This window comes from Grampus griseus (assembly GCF_964374135.1).
Source record: "Grampus griseus genome assembly, chromosome: 4".
NCBI lineage: Eukaryota > Metazoa > Chordata > Mammalia > Artiodactyla > Delphinidae > Grampus > Grampus griseus.
Window position 1 is genome coordinate 118,388,235 of NC_138997.1, and position 15,536 is coordinate 118,403,770.

Below are 15,536 nucleotides of genomic sequence, written 5' to 3' on the forward strand. Positions count from 1 at the left end.
TGCCCTACCATCCTCCAGGGCATTGTCCTCATCTGCACATTGAAGTCTGATTGCCATTATGTCCAGTTCCCCCAGTGGGAATAGAGGAGGTACAAAGTAGCACTCATGGTGTGGTAAGACCCAGCCTGGAGGTGGCACAGTGCCTTCTGCTAGCATTCCACTGGTGAGAACTCAGTCACATGTTTCCTCTGACTGGTGAGAAAGAGTAGCTCTGAGTGACCAACTATGGTGTTAACTCTTTTTTCCTATGGAAGGAGAACAGAACAGATTCTAGGGGATCAATGGTCTCTAACACTCTTTATAAACATTGATATTTTGCATTTATTTTGTCATATATCTGAATGTGAGAAATAAGACCTTGGATTTTGTAAGTTTGAAAGAAAAAAATGAATTTAATATTGGATTATTTTTGTTAACTTATTGATCATTTATTTTTAGCTGTGATAGTATTCTTTGATGAATGTGAGTTCTGAGGAAGAAAACTACTAGTATTTATTGAGAACTCACTCAAAATTTCCTTTAAGTTTAAAAATGGAAGCACTCTTAATTTATAAGCAGAGCTGAATGAATAAGTTGTCTAACTACTCAAAATACACCCACTGCTACTCCTGTCATGAGTGTGGATCTAGTCAGGTGTGGTGATAGCTTCAAGGCAAATACTTTGGAGGCACAAACCATTTCAATTTCCCTGTTTCTCCCAACTCACTGCTTTATAATCCCTGTTCCTCAGATATAATTTAGTTTAGAAATATATTTATTTAATTTTTTAAGCATTTTTAAAATTAATTTTTATTGGCTGATTTTATTGTATAGCTGATTTACAATGTTGTGTTAGTTTCTGCTGTACAGCAAAGTGAATCAGTTATACACATACATATCTCCACTCTTTTTTAGATTCTATTTCCATATATGTCATTACAGAGTATTGAGTAGAATTCCCTGTGCTATACAGTAGGGTCTTACTAGTTATCTATTTTATATATAGTAGTGTGCATATGTCAATCCCAATCTCCCAATTTATCCCTCCCCTCCTTTCCCCCCGGTAACCATAAGTTTGTTTTCTACATTTGTGACTCTATTTCTGTTTTGTAAATAGGTTCATTTGTACCATTTTTTTAGATTCCACATATAATATGATATGATATTTGTCTTTTTCTGTCTGACTTACTTCACTCAGTATGACAATCTCTAGGTCCATCCATGTCACTGCAAATGGCATTATTTCATTCTCTTTTATGGCTGAATAATATCCATTGTATATATGTACCACATCTCCTTTATCCATTCCTCTGATGAGGGACATTTAGGTTGCTTCCATGTCCTGGCTACTGTAAATAGTGCTGCGATGAACTTTGGGGTGCATATATCTTTTCGAATTATGGTTTTCTCCAGGTATATGCCCAGTAGTGGGATTGCTGGGTCATATGGTAGTTCTATTTTTAGATTTAAGGAACCTCCATACTGTTCTCCATAGTGGCGTGTATCAATTTACATTTTCACCAACAGTGCAAGAGTGTTTCTTTTTCTCCAGCATTTATTGTTTGTAGATTTTTTTTTTTTTTTTTTTTTTTTTTTTTTGTGGTACGTGGGCCTCTCACTGTTGTGGCCTCTCCCATTGTGGAGCACAGGCTGTGGACGTGCAGGCTCAGCGGCCATGGCTCACGGGTCTAGCCGCTCTGCGGCACGTGGGATCTTCGCGGCACGTGGGATCTTCCCGGACCGGGGCACGAACCCGTGTCCCCTGCATCGGCAGGCAGACTCTCAGCCACCGCGCCACCAGGGAAGCCCATGTTTGTAGATTTTTTGATGGTGGCCATTCTGACTAGTGTGAGGTGATACCTCATTATAGTTTTGATTTGCATTTCTCTAATAATTAATGATGTTGAGTGATGTTTAGTGATGTTCAATTTCCCTGTTTCTCCCAGCTCACTGCTTTATAATTCCCTGCTTCTCAGATATAATTTGGTTTAGAAATTTAAATTATTACATCTGTGAAAAACTGGATTTTATTGCATTTTTAGTTCAAAAGTAGACTAGAGCAAATGCTTTTCTACCATAAAAAGGTGAAATCGAGAAAAAGGATAAAATAATAAGCAAAATATATTGAATGGACAATTCTGAAGAAGCATTTCATTTGAATTAAAATTTGATTGGGAGAACAGATATGTGTGTAGAGGAGGGGGTTGGGAGAGTCAGGGAGGATAACCCCCAGATCCCTGGGCCAATAAGAATAGATATCCTTCTAAGCAACAGTGAATTGAGGTTCAAACACCATTCTCGTTAGCTGGAACCCTTTTAAACCTAGAACAAAACTATGTAAAATTAGAAGGAAGAGTGATAGGGATTCTAGCATAGAATTTCTAGAATTCTGTAGCTCCAGAAATCATCTAAGGGAATATACTGGACCTCCATCAGCAACTCTGCTTTTATATATTTAGCTTGAAGATGTGCAAAAATTAAACACACATACACTATATTTTTTTTAAATAATCTTTTACCTCACTGTACTTTGCTAATATCACTTCATTGACAAAATAGTTTACCTTATTACAAAATACTAGGAAACAGTTCTTATCTTTGCAGTTTAGAAGGTTAGAGACTTCCCTGGTGGCGCAGTGGTTGAGAGTCAGTCTGCCGATGCAGGGGACACGGGTTCGTGCCCCGGTCCGGGAAGATCCCACATGCCGCGGAGCGGCTGGGCCCGTGAGCCATGGCCACTGAGCCTGCGCGTCTGGAGTCTGTGCTCCGTAGCGGGAGGGGCCACAACAGTGAGAGGCCCGCGTACTGCCAAAAAAAAAAAAAAAAAAATGAAGGTTAATAATGATTAAAATAAAAGTTAGTGAACTACCTTTCCAAGTTACTCAGTATCATCCTTTGGCATAACATTGGCGAATCACAACAAGGAAAAGGATCTGCAGTTAGGCGCTACCACTAGGGAAATGTTCTCCTTTACAATTCACATACTTCCTGTACTGTGAATCTACTTCTTTCTGTTATAACTACAGCACAGAGAGTGATCAGTTTGGCAGTTTTCACCTTGGTAATGAACCATCTATGTACCAAGCCATTGTTATTAAGCTGCTCAGCTTTGCTCAGGCTGAACAGTTTCCTTCTGTTGAGAGATGTTCTTTTGGCCCGCTCATTTGAACTACATATGTGAGCAGTGTGAAGTCTATAAGAACCCACAGTATCTTAACTGCACATATTACTTTTAATAATCTTTTTAGAAGAAAACCATGTTACAGCTTCTTTGGACTGAGTCCCTGGCAAAAGGGCAAGAGGGGAGTTTTTCCTGGTCTGGCATGAATTCTGAAAATTCAGGATCTTCCTGACTGGAGACCCATATTGTTTGCCCAAGGACGTGCCCATAGCCAAGTTTCAGGTTCTGCAGGAACACCTATGTCTTGGTTGTATTCCAAGATGTTCTAGAAACCTTGGGAAACGCAGCTAGTCCTAAGCAGAGTTTCAAACTGAGAATTGTCTGACAATTTTCCATTTCCCACTTATTTTTTTCACTCCTCCATCATATTTTATACCCAGAAACCCCAGGCTCTCATCATAGTTTTCATTTATCCCCACTTGTACTATGTCAACCTGTTGGAGGCTAGTTTTAATTATTATATTGGAAAAGGAGTGACAAAAGATAGCTAATTTTAATGACTGCATCATTTGCTATCACATATTCTAAAGGCAAACGTGATGAGCACAGATCTATTGCTTCACTCAAAATAATCGAAATTAGAGGTTAGATTTCAGACAGAAGTACAAGCTGGTGAAGACACATCCTAGAGAGAGAGTCCTTTGCCTTATCTTTTAAGCCCAACCACATGGGCTCTGACTTCATCTAAGCATGCGTTTGGATCTGCTCGGAAAGCGAAGTAACTTACTTAAGGTGGGGCTGGTATTTCATGTTATCACTATGTTAATCTAATTCAAGCAAATTGCAGGGATGCAGGAACCCTATTAATCTCTGAAACATCCTCCTGAAGCTCTAGCGAGAGAAAGGATCCTGTTGTTCAAGAGAAAGGGTTCTGTTCTTTCGGTAAGTCTGTGAGAATACTGAATTTGGATCATGTTGAAATAGGCAGTTGCCAAAGTGGCCAAAATAATTACTTATTTATGGCTTTCTTTTTAAGATGTATATTTAGGCAAGTGTCTGATTCTAAGGTACACATTCAGGTACCACGCTGGGCATAGGGGAATGTGATAGATGCCTCCTTGGGAAGAAAATAGAAGGGTGTTTCACAGATTAAATTCAGAAACAACCAACAAAAAGGCTTAGGGAGACATGGCTTGTCCAAGGAAAAGTGATTTATTAAAAAAGTGATTTCATAAAACTGGACACCAAATCACTAAGGGGAGGTTTACATAAAATAGTAGATATGGTCAGTATCTGTAAGATAGAAGTTTGGTAAGCTAGGACATATAATGTGATACAAAGACATGTAAAACTGACTATAATCAAACCTAAACTGTGAAGTTCTCACGGGTGGCTTCTAAAAGGGTATTCACTGAAGTTACGTGAGTTGGGAAGTCTCACTGTAAGAAGTTATGTGATGGATAACAGGTTATTGATATATGAGAGAGAGTACTATGTTTTAAAAAATGCCACAGTGCCGTCTGACGATTCAAGTGGTCTGAGACTCTGTGTTAACTCTTGTCACTATTTACCTTTTTGAGTTGTGAGAATTCCAAGACAATGAGGTATAATGGAAAGGACATGGAAATTGGAACTGGGAGCCCTTTACATCATAAGCTGTTTAGTCTCTCCGAATCAGGGACAGGACTAGACTGTGTAAGAGCCTTTCAGTTGTATAATTCTGTGATTTTGTGAATATGATGTACATGAAAGCACTGCCGAGATATGCTGGCATAAAGTCATAGAATTTTAAAGGAGCGTTTTATCACGTTATGGTGAGTGGGTAAATTTTAAAATGTACTTTATTTGTGAGTTTATTCTCAACAAGTTTCTAGTGATGATTAAATATTTCTCCTGATACTTTGTCTATCCTTTGTCAAAAGAAAACCATATATGTGTTGCTACAGAGCTAAAAAAAGAAAAAGAAGTGGTGAATGGATAATTGGGGCAGTCTGAGTCTTAACCCCATTCTGAGATTTGAGTTGCCTGCCAGGGACCTAAATCTCTGACATCAGAGAGAGTAACATCTTCGTCTGTGTGAGCATAATAAGTTCCGTGTCAGAGTCTTAGGGAACGTGAACGAACACAGAGATACCGTCCACTTCATTTTTCTGTGTAGAGATGCCCATCCAGTTGGGCCTCATCTGGCTTGCCCTTACTAGGGTAGAGAGAGCTTTCAGGCTGGAGGGCGCGAGCATCTCAAGAGGACCGCTGCAGCCCACAGGATGGAAGTGGGTGGAGGGGAAGATGGCTGTCTCCAGAGCAAACCCTGCCTCCCCCTTAGCAGGTTAGGACAACAGATGCTTATTAGCAACAACAGGAAGAACTGGCAGACACCTTGGGGATGAAGTACAATAACTTCCACATGCTTCACATCATTCCAAGAACATCGCTTTTAAAAACACTGTTGAGGTTTTACTTTTTTTTTGGTTTAGAATTTGTTTTTAGTTTTTATTAAAGTATAGTTGCTTTACAATGTTGTGTTAGTTTCTACTGTAGAGCAAAGTGAATCAGCTCTACGTATACATATATACCCTCTTTTTTGGGTTTCCTTCCCATTTAGGTCACCACAGAGCATTGAGTAGAGTTCCCTGTGCTGTACAGTAGGTTCTCATTAGTTATCTATTTTATACACGGTATCAATAGTGTATATGTGTCAGGCCCAGTCTCCCAGTTCATGCCCCCCCTTCCCCCTTGGTATCATGCATTTGTTCTCTACATCTGTGTCTCTATTTCTGCTTTGTAAATAAGATCATCTATACCAGTTTTAACACTGTTGAGTTTTGAAAGAACTCTTTTTGGATCTACTTTAAGATAATTTTTAGTCAATGTATTATAGCTTAATGGATAAGAGTTCAACTCTGATTTGGAATCAGACTCCTTGGCCTCAAAACGCACTTTACCATTTACTTTGAGCAAATGATTTAACCTTCTTGTGTGTCAGTTTCCTTATTGGTAAAATGCTGATAAAAAGGATATATACCTTATAGGATGGCGGAGAGGATAAAAGGAGTACTTAGCAAGTGCTTATCAGTAGAATGACCGATATTTATTAGTTATTATTATTTTTATGTAAAACAAAGAGATTTCTGTAACTAAAGCCTCAGGCAGCTGATAAATGTGTTAAGTCCAAACTCCACTAGCATTTCATTTTCTTTTATTTCTTTTACAGTCAAGGTCAGATGTACTATTCCAGAAATCTTTCAAGCTTCTAATTATTCTCAGGGCCATCCACCGTTGTGCCTGTCATTCAATTTTTTTTGGTAATTCCCCATTTTCTCTCTTACTAGCTTTAAACAAACTTGTAAAACGTGTGAAACCAGTAGACACTAGCCCTAACCCCATTATCTCATACTCTGAATTATTAGCTTTAAACGTTTTTCCTTGCCTGTCTTCTTCTTTATTAAGCATCCCACCCAGGGAGGGATAAATTGGGAGACTGGGATTGACATATGCAGACTGCTATATATAAAATAGATAATAAGAACCTACTGTATAGCACAGGGAACTCTACTCAATACTCTGTAAATGACTTATATGGGAAAAGAATCTAAAAAAGAGTGGATATATGTATATGTATAACTAATTCACTTTGCTGTACACCTGAAACTAACACAACATTGTAAATCAACTATACTCCAATAAAAATTAATTAAAAAAAAACAAAAGGTTGAGAGTTACAAAAAAAAAAAAAGCATCCCACCCAAGAGCCTTCTAATGATATGGTATGAACCTTTCATTTTATTCTCTCAGTTATTATAAAAATTTAGATGGTAAGTATCTCTTAGAAATATGGAACTATAGGACATGCTCGTCTCCTCCGCTGCCACCTGCTGCGGCCGGCGTCCACGCTGCACACAGCACGGCTGGCAAAGCCCACAGGCCAAGTGCTGAGGAGAAGTACCAGCTGCTGTCAGACCTGCGGGCCATGGGGTGGAACGAGCCGGAAGGCCAGGATGTCACCTTCCAGCAGTTCCATTTCAAAGACTTCCATAGGGCTATTGGCTTCGTGATGAGAGTGGCCCTGCAGGCTGAGAAACTGGACCACCATCCTGAATGGTTTAACGTTTACGACAAGGCCCACATCACCCTGAGCACTCACGCGTGTGCGGGCCTTTCAGAACTGGACATAAATCTGGCCAGCTTCATCGAGCAGGTAGCAGTGTCCGTGACATAGACCCTGCCCTTCCTCTCTGAGTTCTTCAGGGGAAAGGGGGGACTGAACTGGGGATCCAGAGAGGGAACTGGGGAGCCCCGAAATGTTGCTGCAGTCAAAACTGACAAGTCGATCCTGTTGCCTCCGTTTAGAGGCAAGTCTCTGCCATCGAAAAAGGCCAGCATCACCGCCAACACCAGAACTTAGACCACTTTTCCCCACACCACTCTCTTCCTCCTTGGGGCTCTTTTACGTGTACACTGATTTGAATCAGTTCTTCTCTTGCTTTACAACTTTCCAGCGACAGCAACGATTTCTTTCCAGGAGGTGTCTTGCTCCCTTCCTGATTCATTTCCCAAGAAGCTGTGATGGAAAAGTGTGTCTAAGATAAAGTCTGATCTTAGAAGCCAGAACCTTAAAGTCATCCTCATCCTATGTGACAGACATGCATGTGCTATTATGCCTCCAATAAAAACACTGTTTCACTTGGAAAAAAAGAAATATGGAAGTATAAAGTTCAAATTTTCCACTCCTTAATTCTGCTCCCACATCTGCCTGTGCCTCAGTTCTCTCCATCTCCAGGAGATGATCAATAAAAGATGATCAATAAAATAGATGATCAATGAAAGCCCCCCAAGAACTGATACTGTCTTACAACGTCCCACAAATATCTTCTAGCTAGTGCTGTTATAAGATAAACTTCAGATTCTGTGGTTTTGCACATTTCTCTTCTTAATGCACAACCTGTCTTCTGCTCCTATTCTTGCAAACAGTTCTTAGAAAGCAGTGAGTAGAAAGCTCTCACTGGTGTTAACAAGTGAGAAATGACAACTTTCTAGTGTTCTCTCTCCTAGTAGATACAAAGTTAGCCTAAAGTAATTCATGATGATCTCAGCATGATGGTGGGCAGAGGAAATGACCAGTATGGATGCTGGCAGCTTCTCAGGACCATATCAGTGATTATATGCAGGCACTACTTATTCTATCAATGATGTCTCTAAGCAAATTATCTCTGAAGATAAAACACGTTCCTTGTTTAGGTCAATTCTGCCTGAGATGATATTTTGCACAAGCTTTACAAAAGACCCTGTTAAGACAAGCTAGTTTTACCTGCAATAGCTTTTCACTGTAACTAACTTTTATGGGTGACGTTGGGAACATGTACTATGTGTTGATAAACGCAACGAATCACTTTTTATCATTTTAAAATCACTTCCACTCTTACAAAAGCTCCTATAAAGCCATAGTACCTGGAATTTTATTTCTCTTTCACCTAGAACATCTTTCTAACAGTTAAAAAGTTACCTGGAAGGGGCAAAAAAAAAAAAAAAATGGAATGAGAAATATCACTCTTCTGTTCTTCAGAAAGAAGAATAATAAGCATTTCTAGAGTGCTTATCACTCTCCAGGGAGTATGTTTGGCACTAGAGATATATATGCATTTCAATCAGATTTTCCTTGTTGTCAAGTATTTTATAATTTTTAAGAGAAACTTAGAAAAATATAAAAGGATACAATCATATGTTAAAAGTACATGTAATCAAAAAAACACATATAATCATGTAAGAATGCAAGTGTGCTCAAGATACTATGAGTTCAAATGAGGGACATTTAATTCAGACTGTAGATACCAGAAAAGTTTTTCAGAGCAGGTGACTTTCACTGAGCATGTGTGTGTGTGTGTGTGTGTGTGTGTGTGTGTGTGTAAAATTACCTAGATACAAAAAGTGGGATCTCATTCCAGGAAAACAGAACATAAGCATTGTCCATGAGAAAATAATTAGGCCCAATGGTTCCAGTATCCCATTAGTTGCTCTAACATGGGTTGGAAGATAAAGATAGCAGAACGGAGACCAAAGACTCCTTAGGTGTCCATGAAGCCATGGGTTGACCATAACACAGTGTAAGATGAATGAGTAGTGTCATGAACCCTTCTTACTGTCATTGCTGCTCACTGATCCCACTTCTGCCTGTGCCTCACTTCTCTCCATCTCCAGGAGACTGACAGTCTCCATTACTCTATGCAAATGCCATCCCTGCTAAAATGTCCCCATTTAGCACCATCAGTGACATTTTGGAATTATCTCAAGCTATGAAAAGAACCAGAATCAACTTACTCCCCCCAATTATTATCATGTCGCTTCCATTCTCTGCTATGTACATTCTCTATAAATACAACGTTCTTTCCTGTCGTGTTGGAAATGTGAGCCCACTGTGACTAAGGTCATATTTAATACAGACCCAACATTTTGTTGGCACTCCCTAAATGTTAAATAGCAATGAGAGGAGATGAAGTAGTACAAGAACAAGAACGTGATTAAAATAGATCCCAATCGATTCCAGCCGCATTAGAAACATAAGGGGAAAAACTGAACACTTATTATCAAACTATAAAACCGAAAATATGTCTAGGAAAGTGTGGGCTATTTAAAATCATTAGATAGTTTTGAACTGAAATCCCTTAAAACTATACGACAAAAAAGTATTTTCCAGATGTCCCTTATACCGATATGGAGAACGTAAAATATACTTCCCTTACAATTTGGATTTTTAAACATTTATTTATAATCATATTAAAATGTGAAGTTTTACTCATTGTTTTAGATATTTAGTCAGGTGAATATCTGACTAATGAATAACACATGGTACAGGAAAAATATATATACATTTTAATTTTAGGTCTTCTGAAGCCCATTGTTCATTTCAGGCTGCCTTACTGAGAGTCCTTGCACCAAACGCCTCTGGTTGCATTCCATTCAAGACAAAGGCATATTTTAGGGATGTACCTCTCACAAAGAGGTATTGATGGACCAGGAATCAGAGTTTGGACAAATGAACATTTCATTATAACACAGCCTAATTGTTAAAGCTCTTCTTATTGAAAAGAATAAAAATTTCATTAGTCATCACAGTAGCTCAGCATGAACTCCTCCTCTTTTTCCCCACAATGCACAGTAAGAATGGCAGTTTTAAGCTTATCATTGAACATTTTGGAAATGTTGGTTCTTCCTTCCTTTTGCTCTAAATACGCTAAGAAGTATTTTAGTAACAATTATGAAAAAAATTGGTAATAATTTTAAGCTAAACTTTATACGTGGAATTGTGAAAAAAAATATCAGCGATCACAAGAAAATGCAATTTAAGAGCTGCCTGGAAGGCCTACTTTTTTCATTTTAGGGCCCTGGGATCGTTTTATGGGATAATAAGTATTCATAGGACCACCCTAAAACTCAAATAAGATGAAGACATAAGTACTTTAGAAACTAGAAAGGTTTTATAGAGCTAAGGGAATAAAATTTGCATTGGTAATTCTTATCTCTATACAGCTTTTAAGTTTAGTATCTTTTCAGCTTCTCCAGGAAAGATATCTATTGATCACTGCCCTAAGTGTAAAAACTGAAACAGGGGAGGACCAAGATACAGTGAAGATCACTAATCTGGCACTCAGAATTCCTGTTATTAATTAGATGATAACGTTGAGTATGTCATGTAAACAGCTGACAGCTTAGTGTGTCCCAGTGGTGAAAATGCGGTGGGTAGATTAGATGAAGAACACAAATGCATGGCAACCAATAGCCCTCACACCCGAGTGTCCATTGCTAATTGATCATAGAAGTGGTCTGGCTAGGACAGTGTGGTCTCAGAATCTTTGTTGATAGTACGCCAATCAAAGCTGGCTCTCCAGGAGCTAGACAGTCTCTAAGAGTTTCCTTTTCCAGGTCTAAGAACCTATCGTTGTCACCTGTGAATGTAGATCAATTGCATTATCCATTCTCACCTTTATTGCTGCTCCGCCCTCATCTCCTACCTCTCTCTCTCACTCTGCCTGCGCCAGCCACACTGGAGGTGTGTCTTTGTCTCACAAACTTTGCAATGACTATACCCTCTGCCTTGAATACTCTGCTCCCACGTGTCCACGTGCTCACTCTGTTATCTTCCCCAAGTCTTCACTAATTTCAGCCTTTCAATGGTGTTCACAGGAGTTGGTAAACTATAAGCCATGGGCTGAATCTGGCCCCCCGTCTGTGTTTGTATGGCCCACAAAGTAAGAATGGCATTTACATTTTCAGTTGAGAAATACATAAGTCAGAAGAATTATATTCTGTGGCACATGGAAATTACATGAAATTCAAATTTCAGTGTTCATAAATAAAGTTTTATTGAGACAAAGGCTGCGTTTGTGCTAAAATGGTCGAGTTGAATGGTTATGGCAGAGACCACATGGTCCACAAAGTGTAAAGTATTTACTATCTGGTCATTTACAGAATAAGTTTGCCTACCCCTAGGATACACTTAACATTTTGTTAATTACTGGAAGTACTCACCGGCAATCCTGATGCCCTCTCTTTCCCTCTCAATTTTTAAAAATAACATTTATCACATTGTACCATACACTGTCCTTGTATATTATGTATACTGTCTCTCCATAAGAGCACAAATTCCATGAAGTCAGAGGATTTTGTCCACTTTATGATCTGATATATTCCCAGTGCCCTGAACAGTATCTGGTACATAGTAAATATTCAATAAATATAATTCTGGAACGAATGAATTATATGGAAGATACCTGCATTACGTAGAAATATATTAGATGGAGTAGTCACAGGAGACTTCAGGAGAAGATGATATTTTAGTGTTAAAGGGTACAAAAGACTTAGGGAACATTTTTCCTAGAAAGGGGTACTGAATGAAAGAACATGTGTGTAGGGTAGCCTAGATGTAATGCAGAGCCCGGGAGGTAGAGAGGAGGTGGAAAGTAGGCTGAGCCCAGGTTATGGAAGACTTGGAATGTCTGATTAAGATGCTTGGGTATAATCTTATAAAAAATAGATATTTCAGGAAGATCTGTCTGATAATGATATATATACAGTATGAGTTGGAGCGGGTAAATTCATGTGAGAATTGTAATAGCCTGGGTTCAGGCTTCTAAGATTGGACAGTGGCAGATGAAGTGAAAGAGAAAGGACACAGGGAGAAAGGAAGGAGTAACCAATGGTACCTTCATTATTGTGACCTTTGGTGAAAAAATGTTTTTGTCAAAAGTTGAAAGGCAGCAGAAAAGAGAAAGCATTAAAAAATAAAAACCAGTCTGCTTCAGTTCTTTGTAGTTTGTCGAATAAATATGCATACAGTTCCCAGTTTAAGACTTCTGTAGAGTTTTTGCCTCAGAGAAGGCATATATGATGATAAACCTGACAATATAAACTAAACCAATTAGATTTTAGTAGAGTTAGATTAGTTGAACTACTTCAGAATGAAGTCAGAATGGGTTTCACTCAGGTAGCTTAGTGAAAAGCATCAGGGCACACCAAAGCACATAGTTTTAGATGCTGAACTTTCACTGGGGAGGTGGCCTGATTTACCTTTAGTTGTGCCATTTGTGTTAAACAGATAAAAATCCAAATATACATGATAGTGCCTAGATTTTTTTTGTAAAAGTAATAGCATGACATAATTCTAAGTGAAAGACAAGAAAATATCACATACAATTTGATTCAGTTTATGTAAAATTTTATATATACTTTAGATGGAATTTTAGGCTGTATTCTCTTCTCCATATTTTCTGTATTATTTGAGCTTTTTTATCTGCAATGACTATATTATTTTTTTTTACAATCACAAAAGAGCTATTTTTATATTAAACTATTAAAAATGACAGGTTGGATGTATAGCAAAAACCTCCATAGATTTGTTTAGATATTAAGAACAGATTCATGCTACAAACTATTTATTTGCTATGAAGAGAATTAGGAAGTATTTAGCAAAGTTTGAGATAATAATTAATGTTCAAATAAGCTGACTGTCAAGTACATTTGAAATGTTTTTAGTCTAGTAAGAACAGGCAATTGACTGATTAAACTAAGATTATGAATTTTGGAAACTAGACCTCGGTCCAACGGCAAAGAATCACTTGTTGCTTGAGTCATCTTTAAAATGGATTGTGGTAATCTTTCCTTAAAGGGTTATTTAAAAGAATTAATATAAAGGATATAAAACACCTGTCTAGTGAGTAGCTGTTTCAAAAATGATAGCTATTATTATTAAGAATTGGATAAGTAATAAATAAAATAAATCAGAGTTTGAGAGTCAAGCTACATTTACTTAATCCTTTACTTAATTTGTTCCACTTAATGCCATGAAATACTGTGCTAAGTGCAGGTGAATACATGTATTATCAAGGGCCTGCCCTGTCTTTAAGATATAAACAATACGTTTAATAAGGTGTTACAGACGCTATGACTCAAGTTCCTATACGACAGAGAATTTAAATCAGGCCACCTCCCCAGTGAAAGTTCAGCATCTAAAACTATGTGCTTTGGTGTGCCCTGATGCTTTTCACTAAAAATATATGTAACAGCACTTCTATTTGGAAGCTGTTCTTTTATTCATCCATTCATTGAACAGTTATATATTGAGCATCTTCCATTTTCAAACATTCTTCTTGTAGCTGGCCCTATACCAACAAAGACAAACAAGATTTCTTCTCCCACAGAAGTTTCAATGTAATGACGGCAGAAAAATAAACTAGGAAAAAACCAGAGAAGATAAATTCAGTCAATACTATAAAGAAAATCGAACACGGTGGTATGATGGACTAGGCTAATTTAGCTTAGTTAAGTAAGGCTTTTCTGAGCAAGGAGTATCTGACCTGAAACCTGAATGATGAAGCTCCTGTCATGTAGAGAGAGAAAATTTGACAGGAGGGAATTCCAGACTCAGGAAATAGCTAGTACAAATCACCTAAGGCGGGACCAAACTTAACCAGTTCAATAAACAGAACTGGTTAAAACTATGGTTGAAGAAACAGGGGAAAGAGAAGGAAGCTGTGAGGTCAGAGAAGTGTTCTCAACTATAAGCTTGAAATATGAACTCCCCTATGTAGCAGAAAGTTACAAAGAATCCTGACATTTCAAAATCAAGGATTTAATTCAATATTCTAGAACACTTGAGGTCATCTACTCTACCTAAGCGTGTAATTCATTTATTTATTCGATCAGCAAGTATTTGGGGACTTCCCTGGTGGTGCAGTGGTTAAGAATCCGCCTGCCCAAAGGGAATGCTTCTGTCTCCAGTCTCCTGATGGCTTTTGGAAGAGGCCATATGCTGACCCTCCCAAGTTTCACAAGAAATGCAACACGTTAGTGTCCAGCTGATGCGTTTTGTTTATAACTTGTCAGATACAGGGATTTTCTCCAATTCGAGCTCCAGGGCAATCAAGACTGTGGAATCCGTAACCGACACCAAGGCAGACATAAATAAAAGGTACAGGTGTGTGAGCAGCAACCAGATCCGCATGCGCAACGTGACCATCGGGCTCCGTGACGCCACCCTCCAGGCCTACCTCTCCAACAACAGCTTCTGCAGGGAGGAGACGCGCTGTAAGACTGGCCCTCCCCGCCCACCCTAGCGGCGCCGCCCCAGTCCTCGCCCAAGAGACCCTCGGGGTCCAAGTACAACGTGAGCGTCACCAGCGGGACCTGCCTGCTGGCCAGCATGGGGCTGCAGCTGAACGTCACCTGCAGGACGAGGGACAACACAACGGTGACCGGAGAGTTCAGCATCAACCCCAACAAGACCACCTTTGGGGGGAGCTGCACAGCTCAGCTGGTGACCCTGGAGCTCCGCAGCAGGAACCAGCTCCTGGCGCTCCAGTTTGCGATTAACGCAAGTTGCAGCCGGGTTTTCCCGCACGGAGTTCAGCAGACGCTGACTCCGCCCGATGCCGGAGACCCCGCCTTCAAGGCCGCCCACCGCCCGCTGAGCGCGCTGCAGGCAGCCGCCGGGAACTCCTACGAGGGCAACGCTGAAGAGCGCGTGCAGGTCAGCTAGACCTATTCAGGGTGTGGGTCGGCGTTCCGCGTGGACGGGGACAAGTTTGGGCCTGTGGAGGAGTGTCAGCTGCGTGAGAACAGCATGCTGATCCCCATCGCCGTGGGCGGCGCCCTAGCAGGGCTGGTCCTCAGCGTCCTCATCGCCTACCTTATTGGCCGGAAAAGGAGCCACGCGGGCTGCCAGACCGTCTAGCCGGCCGCCCCCACCCGCCTCGGATCAGCAGCAGCTGCAGGGCCTCGGGCCGGTTCCCTGGGCTTAGATTGTTGTTGAGGGAGGCACCCTTTCTTGCAAACTGGTTTTCACATCTGCTTTATCCAATGTGAAGTTCATCCGGCCACCGTTACTATTCACAAAAGAGCAACTATGGAAATGTCGGTGTTAATTTTGCTAACTGGATTAAATATTTTG

General features: G+C 39.8%; 1 protein-coding gene and 1 pseudogene across 2 annotated transcripts; both read left to right on the forward strand.

Annotated features, from left to right (window-relative positions):
- Positions 1–5,260: 5,260 nt before the first annotated feature.
- On the forward strand, positions 5,261–7,316 carry LOC309822312 (pterin-4-alpha-carbinolamine dehydratase-like; the record flags this gene model as incomplete). The annotated part of the gene is made up of 2 exons (XM_082654034.1): positions 5,261–5,426; positions 6,910–7,316. 2 exons carry the CDS (start codon positions 5,261–5,263, stop codon positions 7,314–7,316), a joined length of 573 nt encoding a protein of 190 aa, XP_082510160.1.
- Positions 7,317–7,398: 82 nt separating this feature from the next.
- On the forward strand, positions 7,399–15,320 carry LOC309822313 (lysosome-associated membrane glycoprotein 1-like; annotated as a pseudogene). The gene is made up of 2 exons: positions 7,399–7,550; positions 14,294–15,320. The product of its transcript is annotated as a lysosome-associated membrane glycoprotein 1-like (transcript).
- Positions 15,321–15,536: the final 216 nt, after the last annotated feature.